This window comes from Papaver somniferum, unplaced genomic scaffold (assembly GCF_003573695.1).
Source record: "Papaver somniferum cultivar HN1 unplaced genomic scaffold, ASM357369v1 unplaced-scaffold_19, whole genome shotgun sequence".
NCBI classification, from domain to species: domain Eukaryota; kingdom Viridiplantae; phylum Streptophyta; class Magnoliopsida; order Ranunculales; family Papaveraceae; genus Papaver; species Papaver somniferum.
Window position 1 is genome coordinate 6148719 of NW_020628818.1, and position 22949 is coordinate 6171667.

Consider the following 22949-nt stretch of genomic DNA (forward strand, 5'->3'; position numbering starts at 1 on the left):
TCGATTTGATGGTGAATCTCACTATTTCATCCATGTTATTCTTCTTCTGCGTGCAACCTACAGATCTATTTGTTGATAATGATTATCACTTCTTTTCAATTGATTTTCACTGAATCTCCCTATAACAAGTACTGCTGATGTTGAATTTAGGTTTAGATGATCAAGATCTTTGTTTGTAAACCTTAGATTTAGGTTTTGAAATCGATTTTCATTGCAAAAATCGGTTAGAAAATGTGCATTCTCCGCCCTGTTTCTTTTGCCGAGAGAGAATGAAAAAGCAGATGAGAGAGAGAGTGAAAAATAAAATGAAAATGAAAATAAAATCTATAACTAGTTTTATTAGGTATAAATACTAAAGGTCAGTCTTGGTATTTGTTATTTTCTGATGACGTCAGCTTCCGGTAAAATTTCAAAATCTGGCCCCAAAATTGAAAGTAATGGGCCTAGAAATATCAAAATCTGAAAGAATGGAGTTGATAGTGGAGGATCCATTTTGTGGGGTTTCTATATGTTGAACCCATATAGCATGGGGTTATAGTATTTTTCACTATTAGAAAAAAGGATAGATAAGGGGTCCCATGGGTTGTTATTTCATGACCCCATTAAGCCCCCCAAAACCCATCCCTTTTAAGCTCCAGTAATAGAGTTCTTTCTTTATTATACAGTAAAACCTCTATCAAGTAATAGAGTTGTAGTAATACATATATCAACCTTGATGGTTTCGGTGAAGATGAGAATCCAATCAAGCTGGAAGAATCAATTGACCCATCCTATGGAAACTCTATTTGTAACTTTTCAGGATTCAACTTGTGTTTAGCCGCAGTCGCACCACAGATGCCTGATTACTATCCAAGATTGACGTGCTGGTTTTGTTCTCAAAAGGGTCATGAACTATCAAGATGTTACAAGTACAAACATCAAATGAGGCATGCCAACAAACTTCAACGAATATCAAATCAGTTAGCAAGGAAGCTTAAACTTGCTCAGAAGACCGCTGAGGTATGTAGGATTTTATCTTCGTCTAAGAAGTCGGTTTCCAAGGATAAAATAAGACCATTAGAGAAGAAGGTATGGTCAAGTCGCTTTGATAGACAGAAAACAGAGGATTCCTCTCCCTCTCAAGAGGAAAATGGTGGACAAATTGTTGTTCACCACAACACAAATTGATTGTGTTGATTGGTAAATATTGTCTCATGTGCCTGATCAAAGAGACAAGATTGTGAACGCACAGTCTTTAGGAAAAAGTTTTCTTAGGTTTGTTATTATGTCCATCAAATAAAAGAAAAGGGTTATTATCGATAATTCTACTCTTTATAGGGTTTAGAGTTGGACGTCCACGAACCGTTTAAAGGTTTCTAACCCTACATTCCTTTTTCCTCTTTGATATTCTTTTTCAAGACTGTGTGTTGAGATTGTGAATTCCACTCACAAAAATCAGTTAGTAATTGATATTCTCAAAGCATCATGTCTTTGGATGGAAAGGATGTCAGCATGATTGTTAAGCCATCAATCAAGGAAAAAGAGAAATCTCCAAATTCTTCGTCCTTGAAAAGAAAAGAAGGAATACAAGAAAACCAAGGGCGGTACCTTCTAACTCTCAGAAGTTTTCCGATGTTCTTGATGAGTTGAAGGAAGTAAAAAGGGAGATTCGTGATATAAAGGCTTGTGTTTTAAGATATTTGGTTAAATATGCTGGAAGAGGAGGCCGTTAATAATCCAGAGCATATCCCTCTACCATACAACTGGCATGATCCTGAAGTTCAAAACCCATACAAAAGGTTACCGATGAGTGACTTTGTTTACGACTTTGGTAATCTTTCATTTGGAGACAATGCACAATGTTATGAGAATGTGAATCCAACATATGATTCTCGTTACACTTCTGATCGCTCTGACCATGGTGTTCAACATATGAACGAAGGATATAATTCTAATATTGATAATAATAATGAAGTAGGTAACAATAATGATGATATTGAAGGAGGTTATGATAACGATAATGATGGTTATTATGATGATGATACTTATGCAAAAAAAGATAGCCAGTACCCCGACAACGATGACTATGATGTGGAAATGAACCGTCGAGAAAATAAAGAATACTTGAAAAAAGGTGGTGCTCGTAGTTGGTTCGCGTAGCTGTTTAAATGATGAATACTAGTTTAACAATCCTAGGTTTTTTAAATTTGAAGTTTTTAATCCTGTAGTTAGTTTCCTTGTATCATTTAAAAAAATTTAATTCGAAATTTTCAGCTTTCAATCCAGAGAAAGAAAAAAATCAAAAGAAATGGTAAGAAAGTTGTTTACACGGTTATAACGTGCGTGATAACGGAAAAACAGTTCTAAAAAACGCACGTTAAAATGTTATTTATAAGAAATAAACATTCAAACTAATTTTAGAAAAACGGTTATAACGTGTATGAAAACAGAAAAACGGTACTATAAAACTGCCGTTTTTTTTCCTATTTATCGGCCTAATATAGGCACGGGGTTCGAGAACCCTCACGGCCGCGGTATATGGATGTGACCGTTTTAACGGACGTTTTTAAAACCTTGCTTTTTTCAAACTTTTTTCTCGTGGGGCATGAAACTGCAACCTCCTACTGTGATGGACGCATAGAAACGCATTGAAAAAAAAATCCAACAGACGGTTAAAGAATCCGCGAAAAAAACCGCCCCCTCGTACAAGGAACCCAAAACCACCCTGCTTGTACGGTTTTTCAACCGTCCGTCTTCATCATGTCCGTTTTCCTTTTACATTTTCCACGCGTAAGCTTTACAAGGACTCCTCTCTCCCATGTTAAAGTATCGAACAAATCTTATTAGTTAATAATGAAGCACACGGATCGCCGGCTATGTACTAACAACCGCTGATCATAATCAAAAGATAACTGACTGAATGCCGAAAGTCATCCACTTCCGGAAAGTTCAGTATAAATAACCAGCGAACCAGGACAGTTTGATTCACAAATTCTCTTCCATCTATAAACAATTCACAGAAATTCTCTCACTTTCAAAACTCTAGTTTCAGAATCATTTTAGGTTACCAATGGAAGGAACTGGCACTGCAACTGCGAATGTTGGCAAGGGAGGAAGAAAGAAAGCCGTAACAAAATCTGCTAAAGCTGGACTACAATTCCCAGTTGGAAGAATCACTCGTTTCTTGAAGATAGGTCGTTACTCTCGACGTCTTGGTTCTGGTGCTCCCGTTTACATGGCTGCTGTTCTTGAATATCTCGCTGCTGAGGTAAAAACCCTTAGTGTTCACTAGTAATCTGGGTGTGTAATGGATTTTGATTCTAATTTGGTGTATTTTAATTTTGAAATGGGTTTTCAGGTATTGGAATTGGCGGGAAATGCTGCAAGAGACAACAAGAAATCGAGAATCATACCAAGACATTTGTGCTTAGCAATAAGGAATGATGAAGAATTAGGGAAATTACTTGCTGGTGTTACAATTGCTGGTGGTGGTGTTCTTCCTAAGATTAACCCTGTTTTGTTACCGAAGAAGAGCGGAAAGGCCGAGGCAGATATTCAAAAATTTCCAGGAAAAACTGTTGCTTCTAAAAATCCAAAGAAGTAAAAATATGATCTAATTAGTTACTTAGTAGTAGTGTTCATAACTTATTTGGGTTTAATGTGTAAGTAATGAAAATGTAGGCTGCAACTTTGGGTTGTAATGAATGCAACATCTCTTCTTATGTTCACTGTTCGTAAAAGTAATCAAATTTGCATTTTTAATTTAATTTTCAGAAGGCAACTTTTAGACACTTATATTAGCCTTTACAGAGTGACCCATTGTGTTTATTGACAATATTTCATAGTGGAAGAGGCCATGGTAAAATGCCTGCTTCATCTCTAATTCTGAGGGAAGACGAGTACCATCCCCTGCGTAAGTACCAGATCCATACGAAGATCCACCTTTCACTTCATTCATTTCATACATACCATCCTGAAATGAATGAAGTAAGTGTGATGAAAATTCTTAGATTGTGATGAAAATTCTTAGATCGCTGCCGTCTAGATACGAGTCTAAGAAGCATGCCATCATTGAGGGAAATAACCTCGATAATCTTTCCAGAAATACCTTGGTTGGAAAGATAAAGATCTTTGATCATGAGCGTACATCCAAAATCGGAAAGGATGTTGCCTTTAAAGCACAGAAGAACACCAAATTACTTGATAAAAGTAAGTGTGTTTATGTCTCTGAGGATGATCAGTCTGAGGATGATTTTTCGGATGAAGATAAAATCAAGTTTTGATTAGTCTAATCGATTCAACGGTGCTGATTAGTTAGCTTAATCAATTTAATTAACACTAATCAAATTAAGGGTAGATTAGATATTAGAAAAAAGGATAGATAAGGGGTCCCATGGGTTGTTATTTCATGACCCCATAAAGCCCCCCAAAACCCATCCCTTTTAAGCTCCAGTAATAGAGTTCTTTCTTTATTATACAGTAAAACCTCTATCAAGTAATAGAGTTGTAGTAATACATATATCAACCTTGATGGTTTCGGTGAACATGAGAATCCAATCAAGCTGGAAGAATCAATTGACCCATCCTATGGAAACTCTATTTGTAACTTTTCAGGATTCAACTTGTGTTTAGCCGCAGTCGCACCACAGATGCGTGATTACTATCCAAGATTGACGTGCTGGTTTTGTTCTCAAAAGGGTCATGAACTATCAAGATGTTACAAGTACAAACATCAAATGAGGCATGCCAACAAACTTCAACGAATATCAAATCAGTTAGCAAGGAAGCTTAAACTTGCTCAGAACACCGCTGAGGTATGTAGGATTTTATTTACGGTGCACTTCCCGCGCCATTGTTACAACGTGCCCATACAAGGAGTAGTAGCTAAACACAAAGTCAGGATGAAAATTGCTGAACTTAATTCAAGAAAGGAAAAAGATCACAAAAAACTTTTACTTGCAGAAGAGTTACTTACACCTTGTAAATTTTGGTGCTGGACATAATAAATACAGTCTGGATATAAATACAGGAAGGTGAACAATTGTAAGCAAACAAAATTCAAATTAACATGGAATGAAACCAAATCAACACTGCACCTTGAATCAATTTACAATAACTTGGATAGAAAATAGTTTCAGAAGATGAATTAAGATAAGAAATAATCTCAATCAGTGTAAGCAATTAATTATACTAACTACTTGCACTTTTTATTTCAGTGGTACAGATTAGATGAGAAAAAAAATGGTTTAGACGGCTATGAAGAGGAAGGCAGAGAAAAGTGAGAGAGTTTTAGGTGTTTACGCTTTCTAATTTGTTGAGGACTAGTACAACAGTGGTTGATAAACATACAACTTAATGCAATCTCTTTACCAACCGGATCATACCAGATGAAGACAAGTGGCTATGGATTGAGTGACGCATCTTATAAGCTTTACCCTATTCTACAAAATTACAACTTTTTTTTTTTTTTTTGATAAACAAGGAACCTTTTCATTAATGGGATTTCAAGGTTACAATGAGTTTAAAATCGAAATAAGAGAATACAAAGTAACAAGAACATACTGTAAGAGTACAATACCGAGAAATCCGACAAGAGAAAGAGAAGGATTACCGGAGTAAGACAAATACAAGTATGAATAAGATCCGATTAAATCCGAAGAGGATGGTTTTTATCGGAATTCAATTCCAACCATTTAATTTGTTTTTCATCTATAGAAAGAAATGCTCCAAAAGTAGGAGTGATTTGATCAAATCTCTTGTAACTAGTGATGAAGCTTCCGTCGCCGGATAAGTTGATGATGAAGATTCCGATGAGGATTCCGTCGTCGGAAACAACCAAGATAAAAATTTCGTTGTTTGGAGAGCATTGAGAGCATCACTATTGATCTTAAAACTCAACCCAATAACCAAGAATCTCCATTAAAGCGAAGATAAACCTCAAAAGAGTAGATAAAGCCACCAAATCGGTGTAGATAAGTAAAAAGCATAACAAAAACTAAACTAAACTACTAACCAACCTAGAAAGCAAGAAATAATGAAGAAATCTGACCAAATCTAGTCCAAAAATGGACTAAACCTGAGTAGAGAGGAATTGTTTTTGATGGTTTTGTTGGAGAAGAAGAAGGGATGAAAGAAAGAGAGGAGAGAGAATGTTTTAGGTTTCCAAAATTACAAAACCTTCAATTAGTTGAACGAATGCAAACAAAAAAGAGAGAATAAATAAATAGACAAGCTATGCTGTGCACCAGCAACAGCTTAGCAAAATGGAACTAAAGGCTTGGGCCTGTCTGGCCCTAGACAACTATACACATTGAGCAAGCTGAGTAGGCGAGTACCTAACCAAAACCAATGTTAGAAAACAACTTCCTGTCGGACTTCTTTTTGTTCGGTTCATCAAAATTAATACTCACCCCGTTCCTAAGAAAAAATAAAGTTACTATAATTTTTTTTTCAATTTAACCTATTTTTTAATTTACCTCTTCACGGTAATTTACCCATTCGGATGACGAAGTCAAAAAAGTACCAATAGCGAAATCATTGTTCTGAATCCAAACAACAGGCAACAACGTATCTTGCTTTATTCATCCTTCTCGTGGAGATGGATAAGAAGCATATTGATGGCAAACAATTAGGTTGCTTGTAGTTAATGATAAAATGGAAACGTGTTATCACAGAGAACTCTGCCTACTTGACTCTATTTTCTTGTGAAATTTATCGATGAATGAAGACAAAATGTTATGTCACAGGAGTTGTTGTAGTATCAAAACATGAGACAAAAATATATAAAACTATAAATTTGGATTCGAAACATAAAAGCAAGATGAAGATAAATTCTCTCGACAATTTTGCCTGCATATATGCACCTGTTCGACTCCCTAATGTAGATATCACATTCGCCGATTCAAATAAGATCAAGTTACTCACAAAATGCACAAGAAACTAAGCAATATAGCTTAACCCAAAACAAACAGCACTCCCATAAAGTTAGATCAAATGATATAAGGACAGACTAACAATTATATAAAACTCATCAAGATAATGCCAGTAGCAATAGGTTCAAAGAAAGGTCCTTTATAAGTTGTTATCCATTTCAAGATCAAATTCACATTAATATAAGAAACTCAACGGGAATTACCAGTCGTCAAGTATTATGCAGGCATCTCATCTTCCTTCAGCTGCTTCAAAGGCTTATCATGGCGTTATGTCTCCTCAATTGCAACTGACTCCATTATTTTTGTGTCTTTTTTCCCTAATTCTTTCAACGAAACTAAGATGTTCATGTGAGGGAATACTTGAATTATTCGCTCCCCAAAATCCACAAGCCTTTCTGAGGTTGCAACTTTTGGGTCGTAAATGTTGAGATAGTGACCAATGTAAGTTAAACGCCATCGCTCTTTGTAACGGCTAATAATTTGCTCGCGTCAACCCTGAACTCTCGATTCCAAACCAATGACTGATGGTCCTCTTGCTCTTTGATGTCATGATCACCGTTCTTCTTTTTTAATAGCCATATGTCCCAGCATTCAGTTTCTTCGACAACTAGATTAATACCAAAAAACAAAAACCCATCTAAAACCCTTAAGCCATATTTAGGCCAAAAACCCTCTGGTGGCAAAAGGAGGAGGTGAAAGATGTTCACGAAACTTTTCTTCAGCCAAATCCAAGGTCACGATCATTTCCAATTCATTGCTCATCCAGTGAAGAGCTCCATTAACAAAGACACATATTTCATCATTATCGGGATATAAGCTGCATTGAGAATTGAATTTTCCAAGGTTTCTCCATCCACTGCCACTGCCTAAAATGTATATGTATACTTCTATAAACTCAGCCTTCAACCTTTAAATTGCTACAACTTTGTACTCTTTGGTTGAAGAAACATAACCAAATCCAAACGATACTAATCAATACCACAATCTGTCTTGATTGCTGGAAGCAAAACATATTCTCTGGTGACCGGGTTGCAAATAAAAACAGTTCGTAATTTGGAAAATGGGAATGGAGCACAACAGATCAAACCGTTAAACGAACCAACAAAGGTAATAAATGGAATGGTTAAATCAATCCTTCTAATTATTTCAATGGGTGTTGTCGAATCGTGATTCTCATTATTTCAATGGGTGTTGTCGACTCGTGATTCTCATTATACTCAAAATAGCGAAGTTCTCTATCATCCCAAATACCACTGAATGTAATAAAACTCAACTTACCAGAATGGGCAGTAGAAGGATGATTAAGACGGTGAAAGTGCATTTGAGAGAATAATGAATGACAAAGAAGACTTCTCCAACTTTTGCATATTGATGTACATTCAAGAACTGCTTCGGTTGGGAGTCGGCTTAATATGTCTAATATCATCTCCACATTGAGAATATTGAAATAATCCATGAAACTCCTTGTTTTCGGAGAAATAAGGAGGATTGTTTAAAGATACTACAAAAACTAGGTTTATCGAAACCATGGAAGGATTTTGCCTCTGGGGAGTTTGGAGGAAAGAGTTACGGTTAAATAAAGTAAAATCGCTCCTGATTTGTGAGGATGTGCATTGCCTTGTAACATGCACCGACTAGTGTATGAGCCAGGCTCGAAGGTGTATGAGCCAGGATGACACATTGCCAAAAATATATATATATATATATAAATAAAAGAAAGAAAGAAAGAAAAGATGAATTTTACATGATTTGAATGATGTAAGCAAATACTCACATTTTAAGGAATTTAATACAACTTTCTACCAAAAATTAAGATTTTTAATCTTCTCTACCTAAACCATTTGAATCTTCTCCAAAAACCAAGTCTTGGTAATCTCTTAAATGACTTTTTTCTTGTCAATCGTCTATTCTCATTTCCTCTTCTTTTTCTCCAGTTGAACAGACCATATGATTCATTACCATCTATGCAGCTGCCCTCAGAAGCTAATCCACTTAAATCACTATTTAACTTCTTTGATGGTGGTGGATTAATGGATTTCCATGAATGAGAACTATGAAATACATCATTTTCTTCATATTCTTTATCACTTCCCCATAAATATATTGGTTTGATTAGTGGTGAACCACTATAATCTTTGAAATGATTTAACAAACTAATATGTTCCATATCAAATAGCCTTCTCAAGGAAGTATTTCCAACTTTCATCAAGTCTAATAAACTTCTACTGGAAGAAGAAGAAAATGAAGATGATGGAGTAGAGTTTCTATGAGACAAGGAAGATGCAGAAGATAATAAAGATTTTTGGTACTCAATGATATGCATGATTCCTTGTTTGTGTACCTCTCTATCCATGAGTTCATGAGTATTCTCATTTTCTTCCTCTTCTTGGGTTATCTCCAAATTTTCATTACTTGCATTCTTCATAATCAAAACTCAGTAATACTCAATTCAGAATCAGAGTGATACATTAATGAAGCAAGAATGGTATGACAGACAAAATTCAATATAGTATGACAGGCAGAATTCAAATGGCCGGCACCCGCAGCATAGAATATTTTTCACATTTGGTTTTGTTTTCTAATGAAATCTATTCTGTCTCATTGTCCAGAAGAGACAAATTCAGAAATTAAATATTTCTCCAAAAATAAGAACTGTGAATTAAGGCTTTTGATTTGCAACAAAAGATCAAACCTGAAGACTGAAAAATATCTTCAAAGAGAATAAAAAAATAATCTAAAAAGTTTCTCTCATAAGTAAATTCTGAAAATCATAAAAATCGCTATCTATCATTGAATGGCAAATAACAAGTATGGAATCTGGAAAGACTTTTCCTGCCTCCCGTGGCGGCTACGGATCTCAATGTGGACTTCGAGATGGGTTTTTTCATCTAGATATCTTTTGGCAAAAGTAGACCGAATCATGTTATCCTTGCCATTCTATCGTTTGGGATAAAAAGTAAGTCTCTAAAATTATCCTACTTGTACACTTCTTACATGGTTGTTCCTTTATGCATTTCCCCGTCATAAAAGAGCCGAAGTACCAGAAACAGAGTTGTACAAAGTATAAACTGCCAAAACTTCATATTATGTACTGCCCCTCCCCTCCTATCTAAAAGCAACTTAAGTAAACTAATAACCCAAAATGATGGAAATAGCACTTACTAAAATGTGATTGTAAGTTTAGTTTGCAAGAAAGAGGAGAATATTACTCAACAAATGCAGACTCCGCAAGATCAATTGCACGTGAAGTACCAGCAGCTTTGTTCTCACACTCTCTCTGCTCATCATCTGGATCACTGTCTGCTACAATCCCGGCCCCTGCTTGGAGATGGGCTATCCATTCTTGCCGCTTTTGTGCTTCTTTGTAAGAGTACATTGTATCATAACGAGATGCAGTTGGGAAAACAATTGTTCTTAAAGCTAAGGCAATGTCCATATCCCCCGTAAATGAGATATATCCAAAACCCCCACTATAAGGTCCTCGTCTTGTTACTTCAAATCTATCTATTAGTTCCATCGCTTTCACCTGGTTTACATGAGACAGATAAGTAACAGAAAACATTGAATCCTGTCGAGTTGATCCTTTCAAAATGATAAACAAAACTTCAAAACTTCAATGTAACATATAGATAGATCATCCCAATAGGAACGTTTATGCTCATAGTGATATGTCGAGTTGGACTCTGGAAATGATGTGATTGGTATCCTTGGATAGTGCCACATCTATGGCACATGCTTAAATTAGCCACCTTCCACCATTCAAATTTACTAACCGGAGTTTGATTATCAGAAGTTGGGAGGACAGTGCACTTGTTGATGATCAATTTGAAAGCTTCTAATTGTTTGTTTAAAAAGATAAATAATATGAGGTACCAATAGAAGATCAACAAATAAGACAAGTAAAATATGAACCTTTGGCGCTCCGCTCACAGTTCCAACAGGCAATGCATTTCGTAACACATCCCAGCAACTGAGATTATCAAGTAGCTCCCCTGTAACCTGCAACATTTGTTACAATTATTATAATGCGGAGACTAATAGCATGCATCGTAGTTTTTATATGTAATTCATTACTTGAAACATACTGTTAAGATTCTTATCCTCTGAAAAAATCAGCTTCAATCCAGATTGCATGCAGAAGTCTTACCTCGGAGCTGATGTGCATTACATGAGAATACCGCTCCACGGACATAAGCTTATCCACCTTTACTGATCCAGGCTTTGAGACCTGCAGCAATAGTCCACGTTAAATATGGGAGTGCAAAAATCTATTGCTAAGCTAGATACATCCCCGTTATGAGAAACTAAAATACAAATACAATCATTATCATGACAATGACACTATGGAATCGTTTACACCATATGTTGGTTGGAAGGTCAATATAATTACTTGGAGTAAAACAAAGTCAGCCATGTGCATGTACACTGAGTCAGTGACATGGTGTATACCCTTCTTATGAGTTCCTCTAGGCTTTTGAAAACAAACATTTCTTTTCATTAAAAACTATCTTAACCAGCTGAACAAGCTTGTACCAGAATAGACAGCAAGGATTGCTGAGTTTGAACATTAACAATTCCTAAGGATTAGGAAACAACTAACTAACTGAGAACAAATTCAAACTTATAAAGAAATGATCTTCTAATATCCTGAATTCACAACTGCAAAAAGACATCTCTAATTTTGCCTTAGCTTCATATAAGAGAGGCATACAACCTATATCTCAATTTAAAATACATCAATAAAATGAACGCCTCCAGCATTAAAACACACTGATAGATATCAAACAGGACAGTTCACACAAAGTATTTTGTATTAGATATGTGAACTAGTTATTGCACTAGACACAAAAGAAAAACCCATTTGCAGGTATGTGGTTTAGAAACCTAAATCAGTTGTCCTCTTATAGGACTGTCTTATGATAAGAGAATCAAAGGAAATTAAATTACTGAGTAGTTTGATTCTGTCTCAGGATTACGAATATTCACGATGGCGGCATGCCCTTTTATTTGAAAATAGAAAGACATACACAGAATTATAATGTCAGAAGTTACCATAGTAAATTGTAATTGAGCTACCAATAGGATGAACGGGAAGAAAGAGTGAGAATGAAACCTTTCCAACATCGTTACGCCCCAAATCCACGAGCATAACATGCTCGGCGCATTGTTTTTCGTCGCCCAACAACAGCTTTTCCAAAATTTCATCTTCTTTCTCGGTCTCTCCTCTTCTGATCGTCCCAGCAAGGGGTCGATTTACAATCTTCCCCTGTCAAAGAAACAGAAGTGCCCGGGTCAAGCGGTCAACTACTGAACTATGGTAATTCTAGAAACTATAGTGATTTAACTACAGTAATTCTAGAAACTACACTGAATAAAAAGATGCGAAGAAGCGCTTGCAGATTCATAGTGTAACTTCCTTTTTCTGTTAAAAAAAGTGTCTAGCTTCAAAGAACATTGTTATGTGTCAGCTTTAATTTGAGTATGACTGCTAAAATTCCTCACACTGAACTCCACAAAAACTAGGCCATCAAAATGCCAGCTGACAAACAAATTGATTAGAATTTCATACCTGGAGCTAACTAAGAAGAAGTAACTTACCTTCTTCAAACGAGTAAGAATTTCCGGGCTTGAAGCTACCAGAATACTTCCTCTAGCCTGATTAAGAGTCAGATTATCTAATTAAGCACTTGCTATGAAACTGAAGTACTCCCACAAAAGATGAAGATACATTATGGATAAAATACAGAGATGGGCAAACTCACTTGTAAGTAAGTCATATACTGACTAGGGTTGACAACTCTCAATGCTCGATATACTTCAAATGGGTCTGCAAATGTTCGGCGTTCAAAACGTTGACTTAATACGATCTGGAAAATGTCGCCTGCCAAGATATGTTCTTTCGCCTGAAGTACAGCCTTCTTATAAGCTTCACTTGTCATGCTTGACATCTTCAATGAAGAACCAAAACGACGTGTCTGTAAGTTCACAGAGCCTGGAGCTAGCTTTGGCCTACCAATTGAAAATTGCATCAAATATAGCTAGCTGGGCCTGAATGTATAATAATATATGTTTGAAACTTGAATAAATCCACTCACGGGTCAGTTGTTTGTATTGCAGATAGTAGACGTTCTAATCGTTTGATCCCGTCATTGTACGCATCCTCAACTGAAGAGTACCGATCCATACGGACCCAATGAATGACATATGCTTTCTAGTCAATCAAAGCAGACAACAAGACTGAATCAGATCAATTGAGAACCATCCTTTATTTTCACAATAAAATCTGTAGGTATTAAAATTTGAAGAGAAAAACATATGAAAAGGTTTGATGTGGCATGAAGTATAAAATCTTCATAAATTGTCTGCTAGATATTTGAAGGAACAATACTGCTAAAATTGGTGTAGAAGCATATCCAGAAAAACAGGTTGACACAATAATATCCAGTGTCATATTAGTATTGGTGAAGCTGATATTTCTTATTTGCCTAAGGGAACAAGTACAGTATTCATCCTTTCAATGAAAACTCCAGATTAGTTTATGAGTCAAATCAGTTTACCTTCTCCACGTGATCAAAAACTATAACATCGTCATAAAGGCCAAGATGGATGTCTGGGAGGTTTCTATCATCCACGGGAGCACTTGAAAATGGCACTTTTTTATGCTCTACGTAACGCATGGTATCGTAGGAGAAATATCCCACCCATCCACCTGTTTCATCACAGCACTAGGATCACCAGCTATAATTTATCTCAGAACGCCAGGTGGCCTTGAATTTCTAACAAGATTGTTGAATATTTTAGAGTAATGGTTCATTCACAGACTTTATGGATTCAAAAGCATCAACTTTTCTTTCAGCGGGTAAGGTAAGCTACTAAGATCATATATGGGTTAGTACCAGTGCAGATTTCTGTATATAATAAGAGAACCCCAGAATGTCACGTGTCGTCAGTAGTCACCACATTCATTCTGATTTGTGGTGAAGCCACATCATCACATATTTGAATGGCATTGCCGATTCCTCAACAGCCACCTCATCGCAACATCAGAGACAACTGCTATGAAAAACTTTGGTGTACATGTAAAGATGCGATGAGTTGGTTTCACCACAAATCAGAATGATTGTCGTGACGACATGTGGTGTTATGTTGGACTCTTATTATATAGAGATATCGGTTATACTTATTAACATCCTTTCATTGATTTGGATTACAAGGGACTGAAATACAACAGGCGCTCTCATTAACTGCAAGTCATGGAACATCCTTTCTGGATATTCAGTAAGGAACATAACCATGAAGGTTAATACACATATGTGCAGTCCGTATGTATTCAGATCATGGTGTACAGAAAGGAAAATGAAAAGAAAAGAAGAAAATAACATAATTATTCACAAAACTGGTGCTTAATCTTTCAGCACCTAAACTAGTCGACACAACAAATATTTGAACATAGATTCCTTTACGTCTTGAGAACAAGAAAACAACATATTGTGAATAGTTATGTAAAACATGATTAGTGGTAATCCAAATTTAAGTGCGATTGGAGTTTTTAATCATGTTCCTTAAGCTTATATTTTGATAATGCCGTTAGCAATTCGGCTCCTTATAATATAACTTAGAATAAACTTAATCATGATTGTGACTTAGTTTATACCAGATTGAAGTTAACACCTTGAGCTAACATATTTTACAACTTTGATTAAACTAAGCAGTATATTCTATAACAGATAATATACTTAGATAGAGAATTGTGTGGTAAAATAGAAATATTATTACTACTAGGATTAGACTTCAACTTCTACTTCAACCTCCTCATGAGTAGTTGATTGGAGAAACTACCTTTTATACAAAAGGCTAGAAGAGAGTCCATGTCATGCTTGACAAGGGCTCGCTTCTAGCCCCCTGCATATAAATAATCCCTTCCATCAACTAAGCATGTGTAGATAGAAGTAAAACTCGAGGTCTTAAGCCTAGTAGTTAGAAAGAAAAGAAAAAAAAATTCTATCCTTTCTACCTAACTATCAAACTATAGTTAGGAGCTGTGTATTAATAATCTTAATTGTGGTACACATGGTTTAAAAAGGTGTTTGTGGGGCACGCTTTTGGGCACTTTTTTACGCTTCAGGTCCCAGGCGCTTCTAGAGCGCCGCTTTACGAATTGGCTCATATTACAAAATAAAAAGCTGGCCTTTGAAGCCCAGCAAGGCATGTTCCATGTTTTCTAACTAAATACCAATAAACTGATGACAATGACTGCACACATGATAATATGAATGATGCAGACATTCGTGGCTAGTATATTTAAATAGATCTCAGGTAGAATAGACAGTATCAGTATGCAATATGCTTAGTTAGTCTAATTGTTCCTTTTATTATGTCTGAACTTCTTAGTTTTCTTTTATTAGGTTGACAACTTCTTATTTATATATATTATTACATATTTTTAAAAGCTCGCTTTCGCTTTACTCTTTCACAGCGCTTTACGCTTTGGTATGAGAGCGCTTCGCCCCACGCTTTCGCTTTTTAAAACCTTGGTGGTACATGTTAATCCCAATTCCTAGGTATTAGATATTTCAGCAAAGTGAAATAGTAATCATGATAAGAAGCTGAATTGCTAACAGTTATAGTTCAATTCAAACGCACCTAACCAGGTCGAGCCCCTGAAATATCAGAACTTATAATTGGGTCTTAAAATCCTTAACTTGGCCGTGAAATGAAACATGCATTAACAGCCATAGTTTTGCACTACATTGATAATAGCAATAATCTAGCGTGAAGTGAGTGATCAATTACCACAAAATGCATCAGGAAGTTCATTGATAAGCAGTGGTTTCCATCCTTCCATAATTCGCCTTGGAACATCCATAGGATCAGCAACAGATTCTTCTGTCTTACTCCTTTCCTCGTGATCCATAATAGTAACTAAATTCTCCTTTGCAACAATTTCCATTGTAGGCTGAGCTCCAATAACACTATATCGCCCCTGACAACAACATTAACTGAGAACCTTTCAAAACAACACAAAAATGATAAATTAATGAAAAGAAAAATCAGAGAAAATTAGGCTTACAACGTTAGCACTTCCGAAACCTTGCTCAACCGATTCAAACAGAAAACTCGGTGCATCTCTATCATCTTCTTTAACTAAACATCTGTAAGCTAAAACTGGTGTTAACTGATCTGAAAATATACACCGATATAACGGTACTAAATTGTTTCCATTCTTTGTAGCTTCGTCGAATTTCACTCTTTCTTTCTCATTCACTACACAAATTGAAAATCAGAAATGTGAGTTCTTCAAATTAGAAAGTTCAAATAGAGATAAAATGAGATGGAGACAAACCTAATGAGCATTTCAGTGAAGGAATGCATGAACGTGAAGTGGTAAAGAAACGGTGAGAGCTTGAATTTCTGGCTTTGATCGGAAATGATGAGGATAAACGGAGATTTGACGGGGAAAAACATGATGAAACTGCTAGAGATTCCATCTCCAGGCAGAGGAAGATAAATTAGGGTTTGATTTCTGTTGCCGTGGTATTCTTTCTGTAATAAAGAAAAAGAAACTCAAAGGGATTACGGTTTTCGGAGGAGTGATTTTGTTTGCATCTTCTTCTGGTTTCGGACCGATGAGATTGAGGGAAGGAGAGAGCGCCCAGGGGTTAAGGGTTTTGGTCAATTTTTTACTCCAGTAGTCCAGTTGTTTATTACATTCGGACGTGGTGGGGGGCCACTGCCACAAAAACAAAAAAGCACAAGGAAAATGTAATTTATATCCCCGGACCCCAAAGGATAGGTTTTTGGGGAAAAACGGTTTGGTCCATCTCAAAATGTATATATTAGTCCAGTCCTAGTTGATTAGATATAAATTAGTCCAAAATTTGTATAAAGACGTTATTATCTTTCGCACGCGTTTCATAAAGCACACGTACGGCGAATGAAAACGCGTTTCATAAAGCACACGTACGGCGAATGAAAACAGTTTGCAACTGACACATTAAGGGTCCGTTTGGCACGTCATGATTTGCAATGCAAGACATTGCCAACTACATGCAGTTGGAATGTCGTGCATTAGAACTACATGTAGTTCAATTTTAGATGTTTGGCATGTTTATAAAAAGGATGTAATACAAAGGTGAGTTTCAATATTAGGTGTTTGGCATGCAATGCAGTGGGGATGCAACTACTTCAGAAATAGAAAAAAAAACAAGAAAAAAGATAAGAAAAAAAAACCAGATGACTTTGTTTTTTAATAATCCAAATATATTACTTAAAGATCAAATAGATACATAAAAGTGTGTGACTTCCAACTCCTTGTACAAAAGTGTAGGGGAAAAAGTAATACTTCCATGTTCAAAGTATTCACCTTCATGCACCATCAAGTTAATCCACCCACATGACAACAGTTCCAAAATATAGAAAAATACCTAGCATTTACAACTACCAAGCAAAAAATTAATGACCACGAGACGCGTTTGTTGATGCTCCAGAACCATCTTGTATCCCCTGGTCTCCACAACTTCCTACCATCAGAATTTATGTAGTCACCTGCAAGCATTATATAACTATAAGAAGTCGCAAGACGAAAACATTCTTACAAAATTTAGTATCAAATCAAACACATTGTTCAGTTGAGGAGTTCTTACGTTAAATATATAGGCAACAGCCGCCATCTATCTATCTATACTAAGTGTATATATACATATATATATATATATATATATGTAAAGAAGTGAGTGAAAACTTCTCCAAAAAGTGTGTTGCCATTTCTGCAACTGATCAGCATAAGCTCCTGTGAGCACCATATCAACAAAAAGTGTCCGCACTGACACTACCGCATAGTAAAATGAGTATCTGTAAATTAAGATCTGTGACAAAAGGGGAAGAATTATAAGTTATCGGTTAAAGTGTGAATGTGTATAGAATAATTTACTAATAATTAAGACAGGAACATACTAGATTCGCAGCATCCATGCTTTACCGGTCGCCTAAAAACAAAAAAATATATTACATATATACTTACTACACCATCCCAAAAAATACGACCGGCTATTTCTTCTTAACCAAACCGAATATCACACCATTCTAACTGCTCAGTTTCATTCATCATAAAAAAACATATTTGCTTTCGTGGCATCATTCACAAGAAACTCAACAAGCTTCACCCATATACTTGAACTAATATGTGGAAGTTCCCGTAGTTTGGCAAATAAACTAATCATGCCAGGCTTTTTATCTCTTTCCATCATGTGGTTCGCGATACTAGTAATTCCAGCTGCCATCTGACTCATTGATTTTGCTTTACTTGCCGCTTCATCTCTATTTCTTCTCTTCCTCTTCAACGAGTTATTCGTTTTGGCAGTAGACGGGGAGGGATCTGAAGCTGGACTGCTTTGATTCTCTGCCGTGTTTTCATTCTGTGTCGTGTCAGTATCACCCATAAACTCACCACCAAAGGGTTCTATGTTTGGTGTATTAACATTATTTTCCGCAACATTTTCAACAACTGCAGCTGTTTGTGCTTCTGACCCATTCGTCGTATCATTGCTAAAAATCATTGCAATCTCATGAAAGTATTCTATTTTCTTCCCTCGATACTTAACGTACTTGGGATGATGTTATAAGAAACAAATAGATCAAGTTAAGATATATACAAAATGAAATTAAAAGATAAGAATAATATTAGTCCTTGTTATTGAAAGAAAAATAGAATGTTTTACCGAAATATACTCTGCCCAAACTGAGTCGGGAGCCTGAACTGTTTGAGACAGAGGATCATATCCAAATCCAATTTGATCATCAAGATGCCTAACATCTATGTAGTATTGCCTCCATGTTCTAAGACGATTTTTCACATTCTCGTTAGAAATTCTTATACCTAACAAGTCTTTCATCTGTTCTCGTACTTTGGTGAAGGCAGCTGATTTCCAACCATTGTCACCTTTGTTACCTAGAGCAAGTTGATCCAGCAATGTGCGAATACACACATTATCCATCTCAGGTAACCATCGGGTTTTACTGCTGCCCTTTCCACTATCCTCCATGCTAGGTACCAGTTGAGATCCTTCCATATTCTGATATATACGCTTACAATATTGTGAACGTGCAATATATATTTGGACAAACAAATTGGATATAATAAGAACCCCAAGATAAATAGGACACCAACTGTTAAAAAAGAAACATATACATTAATCAAAAAATTCCACATTGTTGTACTTGGATTATTAATACAAAAGTATAAAGAGACTGAAAAAAACATAGTTATGAACCAAAATATAAACAACAAATTCAGCTACTACAGTTGTTGTTGGACTGGTTGTTGAGTAGATAATCGTTGGTTGTACGCCAACCACATTTCATTTGCTATTCTATCTCTTTCTGCGGTCCATTTGGGTGTTGTTTGGAGACTAAAAATTTGTTCACTAATGTTAGTTTCAACATCACAATCTTGTTGTGGGTCGGGTTCATCTTCCCATAAGTCTGACGGATCAACTTCCATGATATGATTATGAATAATGCAACAAGCTATGATTAATTTAACCTGAGTCTTAAAAGGAAAGAATGTGAAAGTCCGCAGACAAGCAAATCTTTTCTTTAGCAGCCCAAAACACCTCTCTATCACATTTCTCATTGAAGAATGCCTATAGTTGTATAATTCCTTGGCGTTCTCTGCGAAAAGGCCACAATGGTCCTTTAGGTGATAACGAACCCCACGGTATGGAGTTAAGAAACCTAGAGCATTTGGATAGCCTGCATCGGCTAAGTAATACTTCGCTAAATTACAGATAGGAGAATTTAATATTAATAATGGGTATTGTGTATTAGGAGATAACAATGAAAGTTGCAGATGTAAACTAACCAGTTGGGACAACCAAACGATCTATTGGGTGTGTCACTGCTGAGTTTAAAACTCGACCATCATGGGATGAACCTTCCCAGCCAACCAACACGTATGTAAACTTCATATCAAAAGAACAAGCTGCTAGTACATTTTGACGTATATCACCTTTACGGTTATCAAACCTCGGTTGATCTTCAGACAACACTGGTGCATGTACAAATGTACTATCAAGTGCTCCAACAACATTGTTCCATGTCACAATAACTTGTAAGGATATCAACCAAAGAAAATACAGAAAACACCAAAGAGTAACACTCTTTTGTATGTAATTACCTTGAAATAATGATGCCAAGAACGAGGACGACTACGCTGATCAGGTGATGATGTATTGTTGGAAAGTTTCAAGAGATCCCTGTGCATTTTAATTACTGTGTTCAAAACAGTATTAAAATGTCGACTAATGGTTTCTCCAGAACGAACGAAATCGAAGGTTACATGTCGATTTTTAGAGTCATGTCCAATAACAAGGAGAAATATTGCAACTTGTTCTTCGACATCCACATACTTTGAGTCACACAATCCTTTAGCTAATAGTTTTTCACATAAGGAGTGAAAACTAGCTTTACACATTCTTAATTCATCATGGCAGTGGGTTTCAGTACCATTGTACAACCTATTTAAATAAAATTTTCGATACATATTTAGATGACATAGACCATGTGGGATAGTCTGAGGTAGGTTTCCTATCTCTAAACAAAAAGAGAATGAATCAATACATGTCATCTTTGCTGTTAGCCCACACGGACATGACGACACTGACAACACAAGCATATGAAGATTAATAAAACATTTATCACTTATATAATTTCACAACCACAATTTAGATATGAATAACATTAATAAGAGATATGTGTGCTACTATCAAGATAAAAAATGATACAAATCAAAGTTAAAGAACATGAAAAACAAAGAATCCCAATTTGGGGGATTCAAGTATAAAGTTTATGGTGATAGATACACTAAACATGCATCACTTATATAATTTCATAAGCACCATTTAGATCTGAATAACATGAATCATATATCTTTCTACTACTAGACAAGATTAAAAATGGTTCAAATCAAAGTCAAAAAAACATGAAAATCAGAGAATCACAATTTGGGGGATTCGAATCTAAGGTTCCTCCATCGAATCCAAATAAGTTGAAATCAAGGGTAATTAGAACTTTCTATTTATATGGAGATAAAGATCCATCACGACTTAGAGTCTTAAAACAGTGAAAAAAATTCTAAGGTTTCTGATTTTGTAGAAACCTTTCAAGTTATGAATTAGAATACAAGGCAGAAGACGATAACAAGAAGAAGAACAAAAAATAAAAATGAAGGGACAAGGAAAGTTAGAAAAAATCACCCGCGAAAACTTGGTTTTTGTTCTTCGATCTTTCTGCTCGTAGAGGGGAGAGGAAAAGGAAGGGGAGAGGTCGATAAAAAGAAAACTTATTTATATAGTGTTAGAATAAAATGGGTGTAGTTGAATGTTGCCCAAAGGAGGTAGTCGAATACCCGAGGTCTGGGGTCTGCATTGGTATTACGCCTTTGGGCTACTTTGGATGCATTAGGTAGTTCCAATGTAGCCCAATACGAACATGCCAAACACCTAAACCCAACTGCACTACGTCCTCCTCCTACCTCCATTTTGGACGTACCAAATGGACCCTAAGGGTGAATGCGACACGTTCGTTCAAAACAAAAAAACTGAAATTAAAAACGAAAAAATAAATTATTTCATTTAGCAGAGAGAAGAAAAAGAAGATCAGAGAAAACAAAGAGAAGAAAGAAAAACTGTAACCTAACTGAGAAAACCCAAATCGAAACCCTAAATTTTCATAATCAAACCCTAAAGCTTCATAATCAGTGATGATTGCAGTACAAGTAACAACATGGTGATTGGGAAAAACCAGTTCAAAAGAGGAAAGCCGAAGAACTATCGGAAGATACAACATCAGTTGAAGAACAAGAAATTTCAAAATCACCAGGTCTTAAGACGAGATCAAAATCTTAAAAGAATGCAGTAGTTTCAACATCAACTGTAGTAAAAAAAACTGCAAAATCATCACCATATAAGAAAACATCAAAAACTTCAAAGTCATCACCAGTTAAGAAAGGAAAAGGTAACAAATATTGGTCTTATTTTTGTGTTTAAAAGCTTTTTTCCCATCACTTATGTTACTAGTGTATAGATCTGTGCACCAGCATGTTGTTTCATCTTCGTATGACCGGTAGTGTGTGTTTTGAAGATTTTTTCTCGTCATTTGTGTTACTAGTGTACAAAATTGTACACCAACATGTTGTTTCATTTTATACGACGTGTTGTGTGTGTTTTGAAGCTTTTTTCCCATCACTTGTGTTACTAGTGTACATAACAGTACACCAGCATGTTGTTTCATCTTCAAATAGCATGTTGTGTGTGTTTTGAATCCTTTTCCCCATCACTTGTGTTATTAGTGTACATAATTGTGCACCAGCATGATGTTTCATCTTCATATGGCTGGTTGTGTGTGTTTTGAAGCCTTTTTCCCATCACTTGTATTATTAATGTACATAATTGTGCACCAGCATGTTGTTTCATCTTCATATGGCCGGTTGTGTATGTTTTGAAGTTTTTTCCCCATCACTCGTGTTACTAGTGTACATATATGTCCACCAGTGTGCTGTTTCATCTTCATATGGCATGTTTTGTGTGGTTTGAACCTTTTCTCCCATTACTTGTGTTACTAATGTACATAACTGTGCACCAACATGTTGTTTCACTTCATATCGCCAGTTGTGTGTGTTTTAAACTTGTTTTCCCATCACTTGTGTTACTGTGTACATATAAGTACACATATGTTGTTTCATCTTCATAATCAAATCTTTATTCAAAATTAAATCCTTAAACAGTTTGATTACTGGTGTATATATAAGTACACATATGTGGCTTCATCTTCATATCACATATGTTGTTTCATCTTTATTCAAAATCAAATCTTTCAATAAACTTGTTATGTTTTAAAGGCTGACTCTTATGGGGGAGGGAATGGATGAGTGGGAAAGTGGGGCCACATAGGGAGGGAAGAATATTTGTCGTTGTGAGAGAGATAAAATATAAGAAGAATATGCGTTTTATTTCAGGGATGTATGAACTGTTCTGTGGGCAT

General features: G+C 35.9%; 3 protein-coding genes across 4 annotated transcripts; 1 reads left to right on the plus strand and 2 right to left on the minus strand.

Moving 5' to 3' along the window:
• Window positions 1-2954: 2954 nt before the first annotated feature.
• On the plus strand, window positions 2955-3707 carry LOC113338841 (histone H2A-beta, sperm-like). The gene is made up of 2 exons (XM_026584236.1): window positions 2955-3247; window positions 3338-3707. Exons 1-2 carry the CDS (start codon window positions 3050-3052, stop codon window positions 3581-3583), a joined length of 444 nt encoding a protein of 147 aa, XP_026440021.1. The 5' UTR covers window positions 2955-3049; the 3' UTR covers window positions 3584-3707.
• Window positions 3708-9567: 5860 nt separating this feature from the next.
• LOC113338985 (anthranilate synthase alpha subunit 1, chloroplastic-like) lies at window positions 9568-16578 on the minus strand. 2 transcript variants are annotated; one of them, XM_026584382.1, is made up of 11 exons: window positions 16255-16578; window positions 15982-16175; window positions 15705-15894; window positions 13469-13620; window positions 13007-13122; window positions 12674-12920; window positions 12510-12566; window positions 12025-12177; window positions 11059-11139; window positions 10824-10910; window positions 9568-10437 (listed from the first exon to the last, which is right to left on the minus strand). In XM_026584382.1, the coding sequence occupies exons 1-11, from the start codon at window positions 16397-16399 to the stop codon at window positions 10117-10119; spliced, it is 1743 nt and encodes a 580-aa protein (XP_026440167.1). In that variant the 5' UTR covers window positions 16400-16578; the 3' UTR covers window positions 9568-10116. The 2 variants fall into 2 exon arrangements, with proteins under 2 accessions (XP_026440167.1, XP_026440168.1); XM_026584383.1 differs by having other exon boundaries at window positions 15705-15883; window positions 16255-16397.
• A 1429-nt stretch (window positions 16579-18007) lies between these two features.
• LOC113338453 lies at window positions 18008-20382 on the minus strand. The gene is made up of 5 exons (XM_026583872.1): window positions 20121-20382; window positions 19771-20016; window positions 19523-19685; window positions 18629-19076; window positions 18008-18514 (listed from the first exon to the last, which is right to left on the minus strand). The coding sequence occupies exons 1-5, from the start codon at window positions 20380-20382 to the stop codon at window positions 18008-18010; spliced, it is 1626 nt and encodes a 541-aa protein (XP_026439657.1).
• Window positions 20383-22949: the final 2567 nt, after the last annotated feature.

Excerpts from the sequence above, each read along its gene's own strand:
- LOC113338841 (XM_026584236.1), top strand. The coding sequence starts at position 3,050 with ATGGAAGGAACTGGCACTGCAACTGCGAATGTTGGCAAGGGAGGAAGA. Across the intron at positions 3,248-3,337 it reads TTGAATATCTCGCTGCTGAG|GTATTGGAATTGGCGGGAAA; the intron begins GTAAAAACCCTT and ends ATGGGTTTTCAG.
- LOC113338985 (XM_026584382.1), bottom strand. The coding sequence starts at position 16,399 with ATGGAATCTCTAGCAGTTTCATCATGTTTTTCCCCGTCAAATCTCCGT. Across the intron at positions 11,140-12,024 it reads GGCGTAACGATGTTGGAAAG|GTCTCAAAGCCTGGATCAGT; the intron begins GTTTCATTCTCA and ends CTATTGCTGCAG. Across the intron at positions 10,438-10,823 it reads CTGTGAGCGGAGCGCCAAAG|GTGAAAGCGATGGAACTAAT; the intron begins GTTCATATTTTA and ends CATGTAAACCAG.
- LOC113338453 (XM_026583872.1), bottom strand. The coding sequence starts at position 20,382 with ATGTGTAAAGCTAGTTTTCACTCCTTATGTGAAAAACTATTAGCTAAA. Across the intron at positions 19,686-19,770 it reads TCGTTTGGTTGTCCCAACTG|CGAAGTATTACTTAGCCGAT; the intron begins GTTAGTTTACAT and ends TCTGTAATTTAG. Across the intron at positions 19,077-19,522 it reads ATGAGAAATGTGATAGAGAG|TTGGTGTCCTATTTATCTTG; the intron begins GTGTTTTGGGCT and ends CTTTTTTAACAG.